The sequence below is a fragment of the Ambystoma mexicanum genome, chromosome 10 (genome assembly GCF_040938575.1).
Source record: "Ambystoma mexicanum isolate Mex_15411 chromosome 10, UKY_AmexF1_1, whole genome shotgun sequence".
Taxonomy (NCBI): Eukaryota; Metazoa; Chordata; class Amphibia; order Caudata; family Ambystomatidae; genus Ambystoma; species Ambystoma mexicanum.
The window spans coordinates 890,315,101-890,338,773 of NC_090932.1; the positions used below are offsets into that span (position 1 = coordinate 890,315,101).

The following is a 23,673-nucleotide window of genomic DNA, read 5'->3' on the forward strand; positions in this document are numbered from 1 at the left end:
CATCTCTCCCTGCAACTACACTAAATGTACTTTGGGACTCGGGATTGCCCATCTTGCCCTGTAACAAAACTTCCCTTCTTACTCACCACTTTGACTCCCAGCACCACATTTATTTTACAGTGATGGTTGTCATTATAAACATGGATCTCCCCTCAGTACACTGCTACACGTGCAGCCGTGTGCACTGACACGGTTACCTTCTCTCGCTGCCCTCACCGATCTAAGACAAGCAGTGGTGATGGCTTCATCATTAACTCTACTGTTTAGATTCATGTGGCCTTATGGGAGCTAGCATTTCTTTTTCGATTCAGAAAATTAGCTCAATCCCCACTGGGGGCTATGTATTTAATCTATTGAGGTATTCACCCCGCATTGCAAATACATTCATCATTAGCAAAGCCAGCTCATCAGCCCCATTCTGCTTCTCTGACATTTGTCTGGCGTCTTCGTAAATAATAATAATAATAATTAAATAATTTACCATTTGTATAGCACTACGAACTCTCAAGTATCTGAGCGCTGCTTATTATTGCCCACGTGTGTGGTGCTCATTTATCGACCTCGGAAGGATGAAAGGCTAAGTGTGGCCCTGCCGGGATTCAAACCTGCGTCACCAGACTCATTCACAGATGTCAAAGTGAGCGCTCTACTCATTCACAGATGTCAAAGTGAGCGCTCTACTCGCTGTGCTATTGGACCGGCTAACTTATCACTGCTCAGCTTATCAATGCTATTACTATTGTCCTCATCCACCACGCGCCTGTTACCTTCAAACTCCTCTCATGGTCTTGACTTCCTTCTTGAATCTCTTCCCATTGTAGGTCCAGTCACAATCATGGGGAACTTTAACCTCCACAACATAACAAAGGCCCACAAACTCCAGATCAACTCCACTCTCTAAGACCATTTTCTGTTTATACTCCATAACTTCCAGACACGCAACTCACATGACCTCATCTTTCTGTCCTCATTACTGAATTCTTCTATTTCCTCTATTGACTCATCGTCATCTGTCCATTCACACCTACACGTTACTTTCTGCATCCTTTCTCCAGTGTCCCCCGTCCCTTGATCAAAAGTCACAAAGGTAACATTTCGAATCAGACTAAATGCTTGCTTAACTAGTCAAAAATGACCATCAAGCTCTCACTCTACCTCTTCCCAGCTCCTCTGAATTGGCATTTCAGGAGTTTGATTGAGTACTGGCCCCTCTCTTTGAGCACTATTATACTATAATACAGATGGCAGGTGTACTCTGCGACAATCCATTATCCTGGACATTTCTCCTCATTTTGTTTTGCAACATTTCTAGGGTGGGGGACAGTCCCAATGACTCCATTCATTACCCTCTACTTCACACCCGCCATAGTGCCTATTTCACTACCCCTTCACCCATACGCCCTAAAAACATACACAGCATAACCTGCAGTGCATTGGCTTCTGGGAAAAGGGCCCTGTCAAGTGTACATCTTGGTAAGGAGTGGTGGCTTTCTACAGGTGTAGGCCGCCTTCGTCATCTGTGTGCTTTGGCCTCTTACCTTCAAGTTTGCATTCTTGTTTCACTTGAGCTATTGCACCATTGAGGGAGACGTGGACTTGAGCTTTGCAAGTGCCGGAAATCTGTGGATGAATGAGAAAGGGAGGTCACTATGACACAAGTATGAGCATGCATGTGCAGCGTTAGATGTGGCCATGACGAAGGCACACTGCAACATGTGCAAGAGATCCACAAAACATACATTCCAGCAGGAATACATCAATAAAACGTCCGTACTTAGGGCCATATTCCGAATACCTTTTACGTGCAAGAGAAGGGGTGTGCCTTTACGTGGGACATTATTGCTCTCGATTCACAAAGGGAAACAGAATATGCACGTCTGTGATGTGCATATTCAACTAACTTGAGTGAATTTGGATGCACAATGACTCCACTTCTGGCAGGGAGTGTATGTAGCATTTCATGCACAAAATCTGATTCCCAGATGAAATGAGTCTTTCTTTTTGAGGAAAAGTCATGCATCCCCCTGTGCCTCTTTGAAACAGGTGCAAGGAGACGCACCTTGCATAGAACTGCACTTTCTAACTAGGGATGTCATTTCACCAAAATGCCAGGGGTAGCGGAAGTGACATCACACGACCCTTGACCCCCTGATGACATCACAGGAAGTGTTGTCATTTGACCCCATCCTGAAGTGATATCGCGGGAAGCGATGGAACACAACCTTTCACCTGGTGACAAAACAGGAAGTGGCATCACATAGCATTGTACACTACGAAAAATATGGTTACGATATCACTATAATGTGATGTACATTTCATACAAGAATGGGTCGCCATATGTATCGTTAAGGTCAGTGTGTATAGGCCCATATTACCAAATTACTGTGAATGCAAGCAGACATCTATGAGCAAATGATAATGATGTGTTATTATATAGCACGTACGCTTAAGTGCTTTATATAAAAAAATATACACCCGATATCACCCAACCTGTGTTGGTACTCATTTATCGACCTCAGAAGGATGAAAGGCTGAGTTGAGGCATTTAAGAACAGACTAAATCAGTGACTCACCCCCTGAAGTGTGCCTGAAATAAACCTTTAATGAGTCTAGCAATTTTTGTGTAGAATTCCAGAAAGATACATTATTTGGTATTCCTAATCTTTCTTATTTACGGTCACTGCTGAAAGTTTTAGACTTGTGGCACTCCTGTTCTTATTTTTCTTCTCTTTTTTAAGGGGCCTGAACAAGAATGTTAGCCACTCCAGAAGTAAAAAGCCACATGGTGCTGGCCCCAGCCCAGGAACTTGCATTACAAAAAAAAAAAAAAGGACATTTTGCGACCTCTGGCGACCCCTAAATGACGTCCCTGTTTCTAACCCTTCTGTGTATTTGTTTCCAGGCTACTTGCTGAATGATTGCCTTCCTGTACCTGAAACAGGGATTTTCAAAACATTTCTTGATGGCTGGTCCTTTGGGAGCCTCTCATGATGACATGCGTTACCAGGATCCAAATGGGTGATGGTAGAACTATGATAAATTAACACCATCACTATTTGGATTAGGCAATCAGGTCTGAGAGAAGGTGACTTGCCTTTTCTCTTGCACACTGGTTGAATAACCACATCTGGAGCATCACCTCATCTCTGTCCCCGCTCTCCTCTCAAACCTGCTCGCCAACCCATGCATCAAATCGAAACCCTTACTTACCCGAGACACACCTGCCCTGTGACCTGACTTCTTATGGTGCCCTCATGAAATCGCCTGCCACGGAAAGTGAAGAGGAACTTGAAAGGAAGACTCTGGCAGTGGTGAGCGGTAGGCTTTTTTAATAGGTATCCACAAAAACGGGATACAGTAACCAATCAGCACCAATTGAGTCCTACAGACACCAAGCCACCCTCCAGATTCTAGTATGATCTCACTTGGAACCATGGTATGATTCCATACAACTTCTTAACAGCCTCGCCACCCCTCACCTTCCCGTCCCTTAGACCAGACAAATAACTATTTACCTACAAGGTTTGGCAACCCACTTGCGGTTTTCACTGGTCTAGCTGAGTCATACCAATTTGTGGTATGGTCATGCACACAGTTCAGTTGTTAAAACAGCACATTATGGAAGCCCCGTGCCTTCAACCGTTCAATCCCAAGTGGGAAACAGTCATCACCACTGATGCCAGTGCGTATGGACTGGGAGCAGTACTTACGCAGAGGAGGGGTGACACCGAGCATGTGGTGGCCTTTGCATCAAAGGCGCTATCTGAAGCAGAGCAGAACTACTCCACCATCGAAAAAGAGATGCTAGCATGTGCATGGGCAGTGGAGCACTTCAGGACTTATGTGTGGGGCACCAAGTTCAAGCTGGTGACAGATCACAAACCACTCATCCACATGCTCAGTCCCGGAGGCACCAAAGCTTCCACTCCCAGACTAGCTCGTATTGCCGCGAAATTACAAGAATATACATTCGAAATCCACCACATATCTGGCTGGAAAAACTCGCAGGCTGACTGCATGTCGAGATTACCGGAAAACAAAGAAAAGGCTGCCCCGTTTCTACAAGGGGAGTGCATTGTTGCTTCCATCTCGGACATAAGAATGCCAGAATATCTGGAACTCAGTGAAAAGCACTGGCAAGAAGAAGAAGGGAAAGACCCAACCATGTCCGCCATTCGTAAATGGATCAAAGAAGGCTGGCCAGATGAAAGGGTGCTACCCGAGGGCATGAGGCCATATTGGAAAGTACAAGAAGAGTTGTCCGAAACACAAGGGATAATCATGAAGTCGGATCAAATCGTCCCCCCCACAGGAATGAGACGCACAATTCTATGCAGGGCTCATGCGGGGCATTTGGGAAACACGATGACTCGCCGCAGAGTCAGGGAAGCATATTGGTGGCCATCCATGGACCAGGAGATTCGCTCCATGATAGAGCGATGCCACGAGTGTTTAAACAGCGACAAAAGATTGAAGATTCGCCAAGCACCTCTCATACCCACCGAGATACCGGAAACAGTATGGTCCAAAGTGGGCATAGACTTTATCGGACCCCTGGAAGCGATGTCAGCAGAACACAAATACGGAATTGTACTAGTCGACTACCTATCCAAGTGGGTGGAAGCAGAGTTTGTTCCAAACATAACTACAGAAACGGTTATAGAGGTGCTTACCGAAATTTTTCAAAGGGAAGGGCTCCCCAATGAAGTAGTCACGGACAATGGGGTGCAACTAGTTTCTAGAGACATGGAGGAGTTTCTCAAAAAGAACCACATCAAGCAAAAAAAGGCGGCCCTGTATCACCCTCAAGCAAATGGACTCGTGGAAAGGGCGAACAGGTTCATTAAAGGGGCCATCCAACTTGCAATGGCCTCGGGCATGGACCCCCTCAAGACTACAAAGGAAGCCATAGCAGCACATAGACTCACTCCGAATGGCATTACCCATGTATCCCCATTCAAAATGTTGAGAGGGAGGAGTGCGGCATCAACACTTATCCCGCCTTGGCTGTCTAAAATAAGAATAGATGAAGAGGTAGATATGGCAGACGTAGTATGGCGCATTACAAGAAACAAGTCACGCATGAAATTGTGGAGTGACAGAAGAAGGAGAACGAAGCAAGCGCCCAGCATCGAAAGAGGGGACTGGGTCAAAATCAAACTACCAAGAAAAGATCAAGACACAGGTTCCCGGTATAGTCAACCCATACAAGTTACTCATAAAGGGACAAATCACGTCCGCACAGAAGACGGGCGCGCGTGGAACTTCGAAAGAGTAGCCTTGTATCAACGCAGACAAGAAAGACTTAAGACTCCAGAAACCCCACGCACTGAAGCAGAAATGGAGGATGTGGGGAATGAAGAACCAGAACCAGGGAGAAGCGATGGAGAGAGAGAAGAATCAGAGAATCAACCGGAAGGACCCTATGTAAGCCCCGAACCGGTTCCGCAGGGACCTTGCCCGGGAACCAGTGAGAGGCCCAGAAGGGAGCATAAAAGACCGGTAAGATTCAATGACTTTGTGTTACAGTGACCCCTCTCCCATTGTGATAAAGGGAGGTGTGTAGAGATGTCGCGAGAGCGCCCGCTCTCGCGAGATCTCGAGCGTAACGAAGCCCCGCCCCCGCGCGCTACGCGCGCATTACGGGACGAGCGGAGGACGCAAGAGGAGCGCCTCCCCAGGCTCCTCCGAGCACGGGAGATCAAGAGGACTTGTGAACCACCGGACACTGCACTCGCAGCCCCATATGTTGTTGGCCACGTTGGCCTTTTGTTAGAGCACCACTGCTAGGGTTATTTGTAAGAACCACCCATGTTTATGCAATAAAGCCTGTTTGGACAACCCGCAGCTTCCTGCCTCCTGAGATTCATTATACTACAGAGGCCCAGAATGGTTGGTTACAGGATTTCCCGGATTTTAAGGAATTAACGTTTCTAGGATTAAACTTGGAAACGTCCTGAGAGGTGAAAGTCACTTTACAGCTGAGAACCATCCCTAAACTGAGAGCCCACGTCTGCCCAATCACAGCATAGGATCCATGGACCATACTTCTCCCCCTTCCACAACCACAACATTTGCCCTTACTGCACATTTCTATTTTGGACTCAGGAATTTAGCACACCGGCATTTGGGACTCAGCGTCAGATTATGGGTCAGAGCTAAATCACTGACCTTCTGCATTAGTACCATGACCTTGTGATTCTCGTTCAACTATACCTTGTAAACTGTGGGTTTCTCTAAGGCTTCCATGATGAGTTGTTTTTCTACGTCAACATTGTGAGCACAGTCCATCCAGCTGGAACAGAGCAATACGTGGCTCACTAACTACCCTTCAGCGAAGCAAATGGTGATACCTTAGTCAGAGAATGAGAAGTGGCACAATTAGCCCTGGCCACCTCCAGGCATAACCACTGCCTAAGTCTAGTTGAATACCATTCTTGAGCATGCAATTCACCCTTTCCACCAAGCTGTTAATTCAGAGGTGGTACAGTGCTTCACATCAGTATTTTCTAGGAAGGATTTCATGGCATCCAAGGTGAAGTGCACCTCATTACCAGTCACAATTTCCTTTGGCAACCACTCTCTAAAACACATTTTCCAGGAACTCGATCATCTCAGTGATGGTGACCTCCCTAATCACTTTCCTTGCAACCCAATTGGAGTGGTAGTCTAATAGAACTGAAATTCATCTGCCTACCCATCCTAGAACCTGAAATGCCCCTTCACGTCAACAGTCACCTTGACCCAAGGTCCCAACAAAAGGGAATCAGATCTAAGGGAACCCTCCCTTTTGGCTTTGGACTTATAACTTGTATGACTTTCAACACACAGTCTGACAAACCTCATAAAGTTGTCAATTCCACGCCATCAAAATATTTAACACAATCACCCTTTGTTCACATTGTTTCTTAGATGCATTTGTGAGATAGTTCAATAATAGATGCCTTTAGACTCTTTGGGGTGTATACTCTTGCTACTCCCCCAAGTACCCCCTTGACTATAACTCCTCTTCGCCTTTATGGCATGGCTGTTAATGCCATTCGTGCACATCAAGCCACTCATAGTTAACACATTGCAGCACACGAGGACGGTATCCTCCAGCTCAGTCCCATGTCTGCTCTTAGATAGACAGTAACCACCAGTTCTACATTGGCAACCACATTAACTTGTTCAGGAGGTTTGAAACATGGTGAATCAATTAGAAGCCACATGATACAATCAGGTGCCCTATTTGTGTTCACTGAAAGGTACACTGCCTAAACGTCAAGGATTTGTTAGCTGAACAAACACCTTGAAATATGTGGGGTGGAATTCTTCCATCCCTCAGTAGAAAATATTTACACCAGGGGTTTATTATGTGGGAGGATGGCAAATCTATTGGCTTGTAAATAGAAATTGAAATGGTGCACTGCCGAGACTATGGCAAAGGTACCTCTTTCCACCACTGAATAGTTCCCTTCACCTCCCATGAGGGAAACCTTTCCAATTTAAGTGCGTTGCTAATGTTATGCCTGATAACCCCAAATTTCTGATTGCAATTGGGAGAACAGTCATAGCCAATGCCTTTCTTAAGCAAGGTCCAAAAAAACATTGTTTGGGCCACAAAATCTTTGACAAATTTGTGATAATATTCGGCAAGCCCCAGTAATGAACACAATTCAACAATGACTTTCGGCTGTGGGTCCAGTCTTATGGCATACATTAAGTAGTGAGAAGCCTAATTCCTTCTACTGACAGGGCATGGTCAAGGTTTTCCACTTCCTGCACACCTATCTTAGATTTCCCACTTTGAACTGTGAGGCCTCCCTTCCTCAGCCTTTAAAAAACCTGTCTGAGTATGATGTCATGACACTTGCCCTAATTCCATACACCAGCACATCATCTTGAAATACAATAACATTTTCAATATCCCGATGTTCTGTCATTCTTTGAAAACTGCCAATGCTAACGCCAAATCCAATGGCATGTGGCAGAACCTGAAGGTTCCTAAGTTTGTGATATAGAACATAAAGTTCTGTGAGTCCCCAGAACATTTGGTGATGAGGCTGACGATATGCCTATGAGACTGACCAGGTTGGCTGTAACAACTGTAACCGACATTTCTGAGATTTTCCTAAGGGGTTCCCTGTCCATCCATACAGAGTGATTCAAATCTCTGAGATCTATGCAAATATGGATCTTCCTGCTAGGCTTAGAAACCAGAACAACAGGGGCTAACCATTCAGAGTTGTTATGTTGTTTTACTCATAAATTAGCACAATTTCACATTTCTGATTAAGGGTATTGCACGTACACTGGGGTCTGGTGAGTACCTTGTGCTTAACGGGCTTAGCTTTGTCCCTGGGTACAATTTTGTGCTTTCGTTTCCTCAGAAGATCATTGAATACATCAGGAAACACCTTGTTCCACACATCAGTGACTTCAGCTACAGTCACAGGATTTAAAGCATTTAGGTCTATGGGGATGTGTAGCTCATGTTGCTCCTCCCATTCAAGCAAAGAAGATCCCTTCTCAGTAACATAAGCCAAAGTGAGCATCTTTTGTCCTGGTAATCAATGGCAGTAAACAATCCTACTTGACACAATTTTATCTCTCCATTTAAGACAGGATAAATGCTGTCACAGTCATTCTGCGCATGAGGACACAGAATTGGACGATTCTTCGCTCGTCAGAAGCAATTTCACTGTGAAGCAATTTTTCTCTCTGCTGCGAAGCATTTCTACCACGCTGCTGTGCGTCCACCCGGAGAACGTCTTATCCAGCAACACTTGCTTCGCCTAGACTGCAAGAAAAAAAAAAGGTCTTGCCACAACTTGGCTCCACCTCCCAGCGAGCACGCCTCGCCTAGCTGCTACATAATTACATGTGAAAGCGCACCCGCGCGTGCACCCGGCAAGTACTACAAGTACTGTTTGCTGTTAGCGGGTCGTCGGGTTTGAGATATTTATATATTGAGGTGTATTCTCATTGTTGGTCTATTCCTAATTAAAAACAGGGGAATATTTAATGATCCCTTACACCCTGACCACCAGTATGCCACCCATCATAGAGACCCAAGCAAAATTGAGTGTTTTGGGACATGATAATGCATTGAAAAAAGCGTGTCTCCAAACCCGGCTTACGACTCTACTACCAAGTGTTGGTCGGATTTCCACCCAGCGTTCACGCTCGGTCTCTGATGATATTCAATTATGCCCAAGTGAAAGAACACTATCTGAGGTTGAGGGTAATAATGCGCAATTGCTCCCCACAACCCAAATTGATTCCATCTCTGTGGAAACTTGCACGGTATCACAACCACCTGCCCCTATGCTCTCTGACCTTAATCACACAGTCGCTTCTGATGCTGTAAATCATGAGGGTAGCTTGCATGGTGCCCCTACGGACACCACGATAATAGCGGCCTGTCTCGCAGGAGATTTACGGCCTGCGGTAGCCCTCTTACCAGGGGATGCAATGCCACATCCTATTCAATGTTCTGTTCTGGCCAAACAAAAATTGAGACAAGCCCATGCTCATCTGACAATGATTGGAGAAATTGAGGAGGAGGACATTGAATTTATGAATCTTACCAACCGAACAGATGAACTTTCTAATGAAGTGTTATACATTTGTTCAAACACAGGTGATCTAATTCAGCTTGAATCAGAGAGTAAAAGTCAACAATGCACAAGCAATGAGATCCTGTCACCTGTGCTACCACCCAAGAAAATACCTACAGCAGAGCCTACAGCCTCCCCTATAAAGGACATAAACCCCCCAATAGAATCCATTGATGAGTCGGTCTCATTTATAGCGCCCACTCCTAGGCAACCACGCTTTGATCAGGGTGCTCGTGTGTCCGACTTCTTTTTAAATCCAGTGTATAAGGAGAGATGTTCTTTTCCAGAGGCCCCTGCCTTGAACAACACATTAGCTGCTATGAACACAGCTTTGTTAGCAGTGTCTAAATTATACGAAGGATTGGACTTAAAAGTTACTAAGCAAACTGTGTGTATTGAACAACTGCTCTCTTTGTACTCAAAATTCAAGTTCCAATATAAACCATCTCCTCAAACTTGTGAACCATTGGGTCCTAAAATTACACAGACAGCATTCATGCAAACACCTGAAATTAGTCCTATCACCCCTATTGCATTACAGTCATGTCCACAATCCAACATGTCTTGTATGCGTGTGAATCAAGATGTTACTACTATGGGGGAAGCAAACTCTGCTGTCAACACTGCTAAGACATTAGGGAATCCAGTCAAAGTTGCCGGAAAGGTGCCAGCTGGCCCGGCTTATGCAGCCGTTCCCGCGACTGCTGTAAACCTCAAGATAAGTCAGATTTAACATACTTTGGTGTCAAAAAATGTATTTAAGGTATTTAGTTCGCCATTTGCCAAATCCAATAATTCACGACCACATAAAAAGAGGAAAGTGCAATTAATCAGATCCAAAAATGTTACACCAAAACCAGGAAAGGGGCAGAAACGGAAAAGCCTAGTGGACTCATCCATGGACCAGGTGCAAGTTGTTACATCTGACCCTGATCCTCAGGCTCTAGAGGCAGTTCCAATGGTTGCGGCGATAGTACCGCATAAACCACTGGATGATTTAGTGCAAATGGTAGGACGCAGCAACGAACAACGGGTCTCTCAGTTAAGAGCCCCAGAAATCCCCTCATCGTTGTCCTCTGTAGCTCCGGCAATACCTCTAGCCAAGTCTCCGAATCAAACTGCCATTGCCCAAAACACACCCATTTTGCTTGCAATTCAAACACAAATTCAGAAATCCATTGATTCATATCCAAAGCTCCTACCAAACAAGCTCCCTGAGATGGCAAACCATGAACATGGTGATATTCATCAACCACTGAGTTCGGGCGGCCAAGTTAGTTTACAATTACCGCAGTCTAATACTTTACAAGGCCCTCAAGTGCCTGCCCACGGAGTTCAGAGTTCAGTCCCTGATGATGCATTTAAAAAAGGTGATTGACCCGCAAATAGATTGCAGGAGGAAGTTAGAGCCTCTGTTGAGGTTTATATGGCACAGAACACCATTGCTAACTCTAAGGCGAAGCAGATACAACCACTGCTGTCAATCCCTCCAGTCTTAACACCTACGCTGACCCCAGTTTCTCGTCAAGAGATAAGAGATGAAATTAAAGCGTCCATTGAAGCCTTTGTCCGGCAGTCAAATGAGTCCAACCAACATGTAATGGTGGAAAAAGGGTACCCTTCACTTAAGCCCTTACTTAAGGGGCCTCAACCGGCCACTGCAGATTACCAAGAAAGGCGGACTCGATCCTCAGTAAGAACAGTAGTGCCGATAAAAGAACGATCTGCTCAGACCAAGACAAAACAAGGGCAATTACATCATCGGTTTATTATCAAATGCTGAGATTCCCCATTCAAGTCCTATGAGTTAAATCGATTGAGTATTCTCAATATCTGTGCAGAAATTCCAGCGCTGTCCGCTATCTCGTCATCAGACTTTGATCAGATCGAGTTTGTAAATCAAACCGATCTGTCCGTAGCTCGATTATACATTAGATTATCGTTGGTGGCGGAGACTCTCTGGCAGGCTAGAATGGTCTTGTTTGATTTAGGGTTTAGCATAACACAAGAATCCCGGCCTGGCCCAACGACATTACAGGGCCATATGGCTCGAATTCTCACGTCAGCTAGCAATAATGCCACACCCCAAGAGTTAGCGGATTACAATAGGCCTACATAACTATGCCCAGATATAAGAATCTTGAGTATGGTCTCCTGGAACACCCGTGGGCACAACCACCTCAATCTCACAACTAGTGGGGACCTGGTTGATATCGATATTGTTGCCCTTCAGGAAACCTGGCTCTTGCTGCCACCGATTTGGGACTCACATTCCATATTATTTACACCAGCAGAAAAGGGGGCCTTTGGTAGACCTAAAGGTGGGCTAATAATAGCAGTGAAAAAGAAATGTGAGTATGAGTTGATCGCTTGCAAATCTCCATCTCCATCATTTCAAGTGGCAAAACTCTCTAATAGGCACCAAAAAATAGCAATTGTCAACATACATTGGTGCAACAATACATTAAAATCAGAGGATTTTTTTAGTCAATTTGTGGGAATATTGGATGCCTTAGCCCTGGATGATGGATTAATGTATATTGTAATACTAGGTGATCTGAATTTGCACCTTATGAGAGAGGGGGTCATTACATTAACGGGAGATGAAATGTCATGGTCCTCAATTATGGCGGAGCGCAACTTCCAGATGTTAAACGGAAATGTGAATGGAGATTGCCCCGCTCAGGCAACCTGGCAAAGGGGCGCACAGCATGCCATAATAGATTATATTTATATTAGTGCAAAAGGTTTTAACTATGTTCAAAAATTGGAAATCATTCAGACAGATTTAAGTGATCATCACAAACTAAAATTGTCATTGCAGATTGGTCAAACTCAAATGATACAGTGGATGAACACAAATGTAACAGATGTTGTGGTGAATAATGGGAGAAATCGATTGTCCTTGCATAGAGACAAATTGAGAAGACTAGACCATGATTTGAGGAAAATGTATTAGAGTCATGGTCCGATGGGTAAAGATTATACAGTAACCATGTAGATATTTACACGAGTTGCTAATGGTAATGGATTGATTAAACAACGACATACTCATGCACATGATGCAGAAATAAAATATAAAAAAGCTGATTTAAGATATGAAATTCGGCAATTAAGGCAGTTGAATAAAATTGATACTGCTGAGAATATTAGAGCAGCAAAGCAGAGATATAAAAAATGGCTCAGAACAAGAAGGGCCAAGCTTTATGAACAAGAGGGAGCATCTATGCTGAAGCAACTTGTGTCAAAATCTACGGCTGGTATATGGGCTCTACTTAATCACATCTCTGATATGCCTCAAATCACTGCCCAGATAAACTCGATAACATCGTAGACATGGCAACTGTATTTTCAAAAACTATATCGGACTCCTTTCCCTGATATGCAATTGTGTCTCCGTTCGATCACAGCACCGGAAGCATTTCCAATTGATATTGATGACATTAAACTCTGCATTACAAAACTTAGTACTTCCCGCGCAATAGGTCCTGATGGCCTGCATAATGCTATGTTAAAAATGCATAAAGATGAATGGGCAGATATTCTCCATCGTATCTTTAGTCAAGTACTTAAGTCTGGCTCTATCCCGGAGACTTGGAGGAAGAAATCCATCATTGTTCCGATCGTTAAAAAAGGTAATCGTGAAAATCCGAGGTCGTATAGGCAGATAGCGCTATTAGATTGCCCGGGTAAACTATTTGCCAGATTGCTGTTAAAAAAATTCAATACCTGGTTACAGGACAAAAACCTTCGAGATCCTTTTCAAACAGGGTTCTTACAAGGGATAGGCACTGGAGTTAATATTATTACTTTATCAAGTCTCATTCAGAGAGCGTATCAACGGAAACAGCCCCTGTATCTCGCCTTTATTGATTTCCAAATGGCATTTGATGCTGTTCCAAGAGAGCTTTTATATAAGAAATTGGTTGATGCTAATTGCCCATAGTGTATACAAAAATGGATAATTCAATTGCACACTGACACCTCAATCCAAGTCAGATTAACCAATGGCGGATTATTAACATCTCCGATTCCAACCGCCAGAGGCCTAAAGCAGGGTTGCTTGCTAGCTTGAGCCTTATTTAATTTCTTTATCTCCGATATTAGTCAAACCTTTGCTAACCTGATATCTGACTCTCCGAAAATTATGGGGGCTCAGATACAGTGGTAACTATATGCCGCCGACATGGTACTAATGTCTCATACCCCTAAAGGTTTGAGACACTTACTAGGTGCCCTGGATGTATATATTAAAACAAACGGCATAACCATCAATATTGCAAAGACAAATATCATTGAATTTGGCTGTAAGATCACTGTAACTAATGCTTATGTGTATTTAGGCATGCTGATTTGTAATCAGTGTGCTCCTGACCAGTACACTAAGCAAGGGCTTCACAAGCTTCAAATGTCCATTTCGCAAGCTCGTATCATCAAGGCGAGACACTGCAAGTTTTCCTTGTTACCGATCCTTACCTACTTCAAGCTTAAAGTGGTGCCTGTTATTCTCTATGGTGCGGAGACCCAGAGAATAATGTCGTATTCCTACTGGGCCCTTACGGAAGGTCGATTCTGGAGGCAGGTCCTAAATCTGCCAAATTCGCAACCTTTACCACTTCTAAGACATGAGTTAGGCCTGATTTCAGTCTATGCTATCTACAAATGGAAAATGTGTGCACTGTACCGCAAATGCTTAATGAATCAATCTACAACAGGGATTATTAACATCATCTCGAAATACCTAATGAGTTCAATGGATACTTTTCCAAAAGCATGGCGCCTAAAAATTCAATCTATTTTAGAAAAAGCCCAGATAGATTCCACCTTGCTAATAGAAAATCCAAACAAAGCGAAAACAAAAATCTGGGAAGCAGACTGGATTCACACACGTCTTGCGTGTACCAACTACAAGAACTTTGAGGCTCATCCATTTGAACTGAAGCGTTATAATGTTGTAGCTGATTATATGGTGAGGTCCCCCAGCCCTAGTCAGCGAAATGGCTTTATGAGATTTAGGCTAAATCTGTGGTTAACAAATGATGTGTTGAACAGACGCAGCAGTGGTGATGTAGCTCAGCATTGTCGGTTCTGTAAACACCAAACAGAAACCCTTAAACATCTATGTTCAGAGTGCGATAAACTGTTATCAATTTGTTCTGTTCACTTCAAGCCTTTATTCTTGGACCAGCAGGTCTTAGCCCCACAGGATCTATGGGACTTATTATTTCATACCAAAAGAAAGGCTGTGAGGTATGCTATTGTAAACTATTTGCATCAATTGAACATACAAAAGTGTGCAGTGTCAAAATGATGATTGCTTTATCTGTTATAAGTTCTGTTTAAAAGAAAAGTGATGATGAGCCATGTTTTATTTATTTTATGTAAATTATTTAATCTTGTTAATGTACTATTTTAACTTTGTATGTAATCAAGTTGAAAGGTCTCACATTTTTTCGAGACCAAAACAACTGTAAATAAAAAATAAAAATAAATAAATGCTGGTGCCCACAATCTTTCAATGCTCTATTGAGCCTATACATGTAAATGTCTTTGAATATGATGGTACACAGGGACTCCAGTTCCCCATTCATGATCACGTCAATACCACCCATCTACAACATATATGAGTGGGACCCTTGTAAGCCAGGATATAAATCTCAAAGACAGGTCCATTGATCTTCATGTAACTGACCTTCACAGACGTGACCAATCTGTTATCCTGTCTGCTGACTTTCTGCACACTCACATACATTATTGTTATAATTGTTCTTTTATAAAGTGCTTAATACCAGCAAGAGGTTTCTAAGCACTGGATCGGGATTCGAACCTGTGTTGCGCTGCATTGTCTTGCTTCCAAGATGAACACGCTGCCCTAGAGCTGCCCTTCCTTCCCCCCAAAAAAGTAACCTGGCTTCTTGCCTTTGTGGTAAATGCCATTCTTGGAAGGGTAGAACATTCTGCTGGCCAGATGTTGTACCCACATCAGAAAAATCTGTTGGTCTTTCTGTCATTCTCCATTTTCTTCGTTTAATGTCGTAGACTGTGGGCTAATAGACTTTTTCTAGTTTCATCTGATGCACATATATGTAGTTGTTTGTTCAATGCTCCAGGCAATCATTAACTCCCCATATGTTACTGGATCCTTCACCAAGAGTTGCTATTGAATCTTTGGTTTATTTGTACACCGCACTTGCTAATCTCTGATTATAGCAAATCTAGCTCCCCAAAGTCTATCATATGGTGGTGGTCGAACATAACAATTCCTCAATAGCGAAAAGAAGATGGATTGGTGAGAAGTCTTCTTTAATAGGCATCCACACAAATTGCTTATAGCAACCATTCACCTGCAACTTATCCCCATAGAACCCCGGCTACCCTCAAGATTCTAGTATGATGTAACTTGGAAGCATGGTCTCATTCCATACAACAGCATTACAGGGTGTACAGCTCCCCTTTTCACTTCTCCTGCGACAAAGATCTTTGCTCAGTATTTCTTTCTTTTGCTATGATGCCACAGAGTGCACGCGCCCAGCATCAAAGAAAAACTTTAAAGAAATAACTATCAGCACCCGCTCCTTCATCCATTTGGTGCTAAAGGCAATATAACACATTCTGAGACCTCTGCTCTTCTTAAGCAGTGCACAATACTTGAGCCCTCAACTCTTGCAGCGGGCCATCGCTGACAGAGTTGGCCAGCCAGCTTTAGTCATATAGCCTCATTAGTGTGCTCCATTGGGCTAACAAACACCTATTATGTACTGGCTCACAGCACCTGAGAAATGTACAGGTTATGCAAGTGAAAAACACATAGTATGTACTTTTATCACTTCTGCAATTCTTTGTGAATCAGGCCCATATTATTTTGGAAATAAGAGCAAATTGGAGGCGATCATGACTCTCAGAGCCATGATCGAAAGTGTCCACATTTCCATTCTGACTTAAATACTAATGTGACGAAATGTCTACTGCTCTCCAGGGGTACAAGAGTGAGTGATGGCTAAACCGGTATGAAAGTCGACCCAGTTCCGGATCGGTCGAGTTGACAAGTGACACGCTGCTTCAATTGGTTCCAGTCAATGTCCAGAGCAGTTGAATGCTGTGACCTTGATGGTTTGTTCGAAGAGGCAGCATTTCCAAGTCATCTGTCGTGGTGAGATGATATTCAAGCTGCACAGGTGTCATGCTCTGTTGGTATGGTGCAGCATCAGGCCGGTTCAATGAATGCAAAACAGTGGTTTGAAGAAGTTCAAAGAGAGTGCTAAAAGCAGCAGCACGGTTCCTGATGGTTTGGAAGTTTACAAACACCGTCGACTCAGGTTGAGGACAGCTCAAAGTGTCAGGACACAGGCAACTAGCTACTTAACTTGCTCTAGTGTTGCGTGTCCGAATATAGAGGCTCAGGGACAAGAATAGTCCTTTTCCTCTTCACTCCCAGCCTGGGAGGCTAGCTGGCATCTGCAGGAGCCCCTCATCTTCTGTGAGGAGCCTGGGTACCAGTGAGGCTGGCAGCGAGTGCATGTCTGGTCCAACAGCAGGTCACCCAAGTGTTCCCTGGAGATGGGTAGAGAGAAGCACCTGTCTTCAACTCTGGCTTATGGCTTTGGAAAGGACACGCTCTTTCCACAGGGTCCAAATTGATTTTTCTGTTATTAAGCTTTCAAGATTAATCAAGGAAGGAGTTGGAGACCCCTTCCTTATAATGAAAAAACGGTTACCAGGAACTAGATGAAAGTAAGCCTGCTTTAATTGATCCAATCCCTATCAGAGTATCAAGGGGCTTATGCATTCTTGCATCATATCCAAAGTGCTTTGATCTGCAGAAAGTCTACAAAAATAGAAGGAAAGAGAAGCCCACAGAAAATCAAGATGGAGGAACTCTTCCTCCGGTCCTTTCTGCTCTGTCTGACTATCCTACCTCCACCCCTCCCTGAGCCTGCAGCTTCAAAGGCCCTTTGGTAGGCAACACTCTGGTGTGAGGCTGACCCTTTTATTGTGAGTGTGCCTCTCTGAAGCTTGGTTCCCAGGAGTCCTCATGCTGGACATTTCCTGGGCTATAGAGGTGTTACCCATCTCCCAAGGGATCAAAGGATACACAGCCTCCATGCCAACTGTCCTGCTGACTGAGAAGTAACAGGCAGTCTGGCTAGAATCCACAAAGCCTTTCCAGAGCTGCCTGAGCTCCCAGTGTTGACATGTGTGTGATATAAATCTGATGTAGCTGTAATAATTGTGCGACTATCAGTTACCATACCATATTATTAGAGATTACCCTGCCACCAGACTGATAGTTCAGTATAATTATCATGGTTTTGGATCAGAGGTGCAGATTTAAATTCAAACAATATCTGTAGTGACTTTGCTTTAACAACAGCTGTCAACAGGGCACACGTGAACTTAGCACCTGCTCAGCACCATTTGTGAAAACAAAGAGAAAATATCGAGGCTGAGTACCCCAAAAGGAAATACACCAAACACGGGTTACAAAGGGACATACAAAGATCTTTATTTTATACTGAACAGTTTCAAAGGACAAGGCAAGAGATAGCTATCAGCCCTCTGTACAACACAGCGAACTCCAGCATGGTTCGGTGTGCTCAGTGAGTGGGACTGTACATTAGAATAGTCGCACCTTATATACCTTTGAAAACATGATGTCCAACCCATTTCCCAGTTAATATTTGTTAATTCATTACGGATCTAGGGTTCGTGCCGAGTTCACACATCTGTACGTTTAGGGTTTACTTTTAATGTATTCACCAACAAGCCTGAATAGTAACAGAGTACTTTAGGATTTCTTATAGAGACCTTCTCAAACATCTATACAATGTAGTTTAAACAAGTGTTCTCAGTTCAGTATTTGGATACATTGTTCTTAACATATGCTCGCGGATTAGCTTCATTGGCACAAGTAATCCTTTACACACAGGTCAACGAAGGACAAGGTCTCAGATCATGACCCTAACAAGTGGCCTGCAGGCAAGTTACACATTAGTTTATACATAGAGGTCAAGACGGCCATGTTATATTTTCGCAATGACACTGTCCACCATTTTAGCTCACAGGGTGACTTTGCAGAGAGAACCTAAAATGGCGGATTGACCTAAAATGGCGGCTTACATTGATTCTAAGGTCGGGACCTTGCAACACGGATTTCTTCGCAAGTGGCTTATAAGCAGCTTGGCGTAGGCCAATATACATATATTCATCACAATAGGAGGCACGATATAATTTAACGTTTGACAAACCCTCCTTTTGGCCTATGCCAAGTGCTAAACTACTTCTGATCTTCTTGCGAACAACTCCATCTATCATCGTCCATGCACCTTGAATACCTGTCAGAAATATCTATTGCCATTAGATCAATTGCTAAAATTTCTTTTAACACATATTCTTTGGAGTTTTTATCTGGGGCATGTACCTTATGTCCTATTGTACCTATCGCCTGTGCGCAACATCCCCCTAGCATCGAACATATACTAGGTAAACACTGGATACAACAGCAAAAAAACAACAGAATTCCCAAAATGATCAGTAAGACCGACAGCACCTTCCAACCCCAAGATCGCAAGAAGTCCCAGAACCAAGCGCTAAGATCCCAGTTTCCCTCGGGAACATGCACTTCTGAGCTAAGGACATGCAGATTCTGTATTGCCTTGAAGATAGTTGGGGAGGAATCTGGCATGAAAACACAGCAAGCGGACCCCACTAATTTACACACTCCACCACGTTCAGCCAGAATGACATCTAATGTCATCCGGTTCTGAAGTGCTACTAACCTTATTGCTTTCTGTTCTAATGTCATATTATAGAGTATGTCCGTGGTCCGGTTGATGGTTCTCTCCAGTATTCTCGCTAGTCTTCTGATGTCCTCGGAATTCGCTATCTGCCCCCAAAATGGCACAAATGATTTTACTACATCTCCCAAGACCTGTGCTGGTGTATCACCATTCCCGTCCCGCCGTGGACGAGCCTTTGAAACCTCTATAGTACTTGCTATGAATACCCCGTGTAACAGGATCCCTAAATAACAAGTTCCCTGTCAATCCCTGGGTAACTATGGAAATGCTACATTACCGCAAACAAAGTAGACAGGTTCGCCTACATACAAAGGTCTGTCTTCCCCAGTTAAATTTGCAACGTTGGCACAACCTTTAAAATTTCCCATTGACTGAGTACCATTCCTCTGTATGCAGAAAGAAACTGAATCGGGGCTATGGTTAACAGTGTAGGAAGGAGGCATGGCATCCCTATTGACTGTAGGAGCCATTTTAAAGGAAATCAAAGATTGAAAGGGACGAGACAGTCTATCAGAGGGCCTAATAGAAGCAACATTAAGCTTGCTCCTATTTGCGAAAAGTGAGCATCCCAGGGGAGTCAGAACACGTTTCTCAAAACTATTCAAATTAGTGCCATCAAAGTTCCCCGAGATGCTATCGTTCCAACGGCCAAATAACAGTGCTCTAAGAGAAGCATAACAAGCAGTTGTTAAAAGTAGAGGATGAATATACCAACCTAGCCCCTTATCCTCATGTTGCGGTAAATGCGAGCAGACCCAACAGTTGGACCTATTAAAAATAGCATGTGTAGCATTCATGATAAGTAACAATGTATTGTTATGATATCTTTGTCTATGCTGGGAGTCTCTAGGAGACAAAGTATGCAAATGCACAAAAGGAGTAGGGATAGTGGGTACATTTTCAGTCGGTAACAAGGTTTCAAATGGATGTACTTCTTCCAGGTACCAGAGACTTAGCACAGTTACTATTATAAAACCAATCGACATTATAAAAAGGCAGCAATACATTTTCGGGGCCCAAAAGATTTGTCAATTTTCCCGGCCGGTCACACGATCACTAATCAGTCCAGTACGAGCGGTAGCGGTTGCAAGCATTGCAGTCTTCTAACGAAAAGCCCCAGTGTTATTTAGCTGGCGACCTCCCGGCCGCACGGCTTCTTAGTCCTTCCACAACCATAGCCAACAGAATCCCCTTTTTCCAAACAATTGCTTGGGCAAAAAGCAAGCCCTTGATGAATTTCCTTTCCTCTTTGAATGAACAGCCGAACTGTGCCATAAGTCTATTTCCTTGGACGTAAATTGTATCTTTCAGTTCCCGGTACTGATTGATCCGAGAACAATGTGTCGTCACTTCCCGTTGGACGCAGCGTACCAAGAGCAAGTGAAGATGCAGGATCCAGAACGACAGTTTCCGAAAACGAAACTTTTGGAGAGTGTGGAGACAAAATGGCAGGTTCCCCAAGCCTCACAGGCTCAGAGAGATTCTCTGATGCACTCTCAATGCTATTTACTGCTTCGGGATCGTTGGTTGCAGCGTCAGCGAGGGATTCTGTTTCTTCTGTATCGTGTGGCACTGGGTGAGGAAGTTTCTTGAGTTGCGTCGCGTGGATCCAGTATTTCCAGCCTGCGACACGCACTGCCGTCTGTGTGACCAGCAGGACCTGGAATGGGCCCCACCAACGGGGTGCAAGGCAAGAAGAATGCTCAAATGCCTTGGTGAACACCCAATCTCTGGGCCAAATACTGTGGCCCGGGCCCTCGTATCGCACAGGTAAAGCCTCTCGCACCTGGTGATAAATCAAATACAGGTTTTTAGTACATTTTCAACATTCTTTAAAGATCGACATTTCGGGAGGTACCAGATATTGGCAGGTCTCCCCATTACCACCTCAAATGAAGAGAGCCCAGTCTTAGTTTGAGGGGTTGTACGGATGGCTAGTAACACGATTGGTAAGGCGTCCGGCCATTTTTGTTTGGTGCCGGCACACGTCTTAGCGAGCTTGTTCTTGATGATACCATTGTGTCTTTCTACTAGTCCGGTTCTCTGAGCGTGTCTGGCCGAATGGAACCGTTTGTCGATCTGTAATGCCGCACATATCTGCAGAATTACAGCAGCGACAAAATATGGACCATTGTCCGACCAGATGACTCTTGGTAGCCCGAACCTAGGAAAATATTCCTTTAACATCGTTTTTGCCATAGTCATGGCTGTAGCGTCCTTAACAGGGAAAGCCTTGACTCATTTGCTGAAAGCACAGATGACAACTAACACATATTTCAAATTATTACAACGTTCCATTTCGATAAAATCAAAGTGGATGACCTCCGAAGGGAAGGGCTGAAACTTCCCTTGGAGTTGATGTTCCCTTTCCCACATTGTGCTGTAAGCAAATCATGCAGCTCTGAACATAACGCTCAGCTATTTTAGAGATTTTGTCATTTGCCCAAACGTTTCCCAACATTTTCGTAACCTTCTGGGCACATATATGTGTAGGGCCATGGGCCATGACGACCATCATCATTACATAGGTGTCAGGAAGTAGCTATTTTCCTTCAACCACATCCACCCAACACCCATCATCATCAAGTTTCCCCAAGCCTTCAGCCCACCTCTTGGATTCTTCTAACGTGGCATCGGCTTGGATATCCCTTATAGACCCAACACCCTCGTCCATTGCATAGGCATTTACAGTCTCCCTTGAAACATACATCTCCGTAAAGAGATTGGTGGCAGTCTGTTAAGCTATTTGATCAGCAAAAGCATTCCCTCTTCCTATATCATCTATAATCTTTCGATGTTCTGCACATTTCACCACAGCTAACTGAGTAGGGAGCGCAAGCTCTGAAAGCAGTTGTACTATTAGGGAGCCATGCTGGATCTTGGTACCATGTGAAGTTAAGAACCCTCTCTCTGACCAAAGTCTGCCAAAGTTGTGAACCACCCCAAAGGCATACTGACTATCAGTATATATGTTTACTGTAAGCCCTTTGGAAAGTTCACAAGCTCGGGTCACTGCTATAATCTCTGCGGCCTGCGCAGAGTTATGCGTGATTCTCTTGGTTTCCACGACCGTGCTCAATGTAGTGATTGCATAAGCAGCTGTGGATGTACCATCCGGAAGTTTGAAGCAGGAGACATCACAAAACAGCTCCCCTTGTGGATTGTTCAAAGGAGTGTCTTTCAGATCAATTCTACCCTTTGTCTCTAGTTCGGTAGTATACAGACAGTCATGTGACTCTTCGTCACTGCAAGCAGTACCTTGCAGGAAAGGTAAGAGTTCAGCCGGATTAAGAATACAACACCTCTTAATTTGTATGTGAGGAGCAAACAACATCAATTCATATCTCGTCAACCATGCAGAAGTGAGGTGTTGTGTTTGGGTTCTGTTCAGTAGAACATCTACAGAGTGAGGTACCATCAGGGTTAGATCATGGCCTAGGACCATTCCCTCACTCTGTTTTACAGACGCAGCAGCAGCGACAGCTCGCAATCATCTTGGCAAAGCACATGCTACAGGATCAAGGGCGGAAGAAAAGTAACCGCATGGCCTATTCTTCCCTCCCTGTTCCTGCCAAAGCACATCCATCACATTCATGCACAAACAACACAAAGGCCTTTTCATAATTTGGTGTGCCCAGAACCGGTGCCGAGCACAATGCAGTCTTGATCAGATCAAATGATTGCTGGTGTTCCGCATTCCATGGCAATGGCGGAGAAATGCCCTTCTTCGTCAAAGCCAACATCGGTTTAATCACTAGTGAGAAGTTTGGGATCCACAACCTACAGTAAGAAGCCATACCTCTCAAGGCTCTAACTTCCTTCTGCGTATTTGGGACAGACATGCCATAAATGTGTTTTATTCATTCAGGTGTCAATCTTCTTCCCTCCTTTGACAGGAGATAGCCTAAATAGGCGACCTCCTGACAACAATATTGAAACTTTTTAAGCGAAGCTTTGTGACCATGTTTAGCCAAATGAATAAGCAACAACACAGTGCCCTCCTTACAAGCGCTCTCAGAGTCTGCAGCTAAAAGCAAGTCATCAACATACTGAAGCAATGTACAAGCAGAGGGCAATTCAAGGGTATCAAGCTGTTCTTTCAAAGCCCTACTATAAATGCTAGGACTTTCTGTGTAACCTTGTGGTGCACGGGTAAAGGTGAACGGGCGTCCCCCTAAGGTAAACGCGAACAAGTATCTATTGTCCTGTGTATAGGAATACTAAAGAAAGCATTCTTCAGATCCACAACACTAAAGTAAGTAGCTGAAGCCGGG

The 23,673-nt window shown here is 44.0% G+C and overlaps 1 protein-coding gene across 2 annotated transcripts in view; it reads right to left on the reverse strand.

The window, feature by feature from the left end:
* Nucleotides 1-23,673, reverse strand: part of LOC138493248 (uncharacterized) — a 387,082-nt gene that overhangs the window by 222,804 nt on the left and 140,605 nt on the right. For both annotated transcript variants that reach the window (XM_069620382.1, XM_069620381.1), the window contains exon 6: nt 1,539-1,620. In XM_069620382.1, the coding sequence (XP_069476483.1) occupies nt 1,539-1,620 (82 nt within the window). The remainder of the gene's footprint in view (nt 1-1,538; nt 1,621-23,673) is intronic.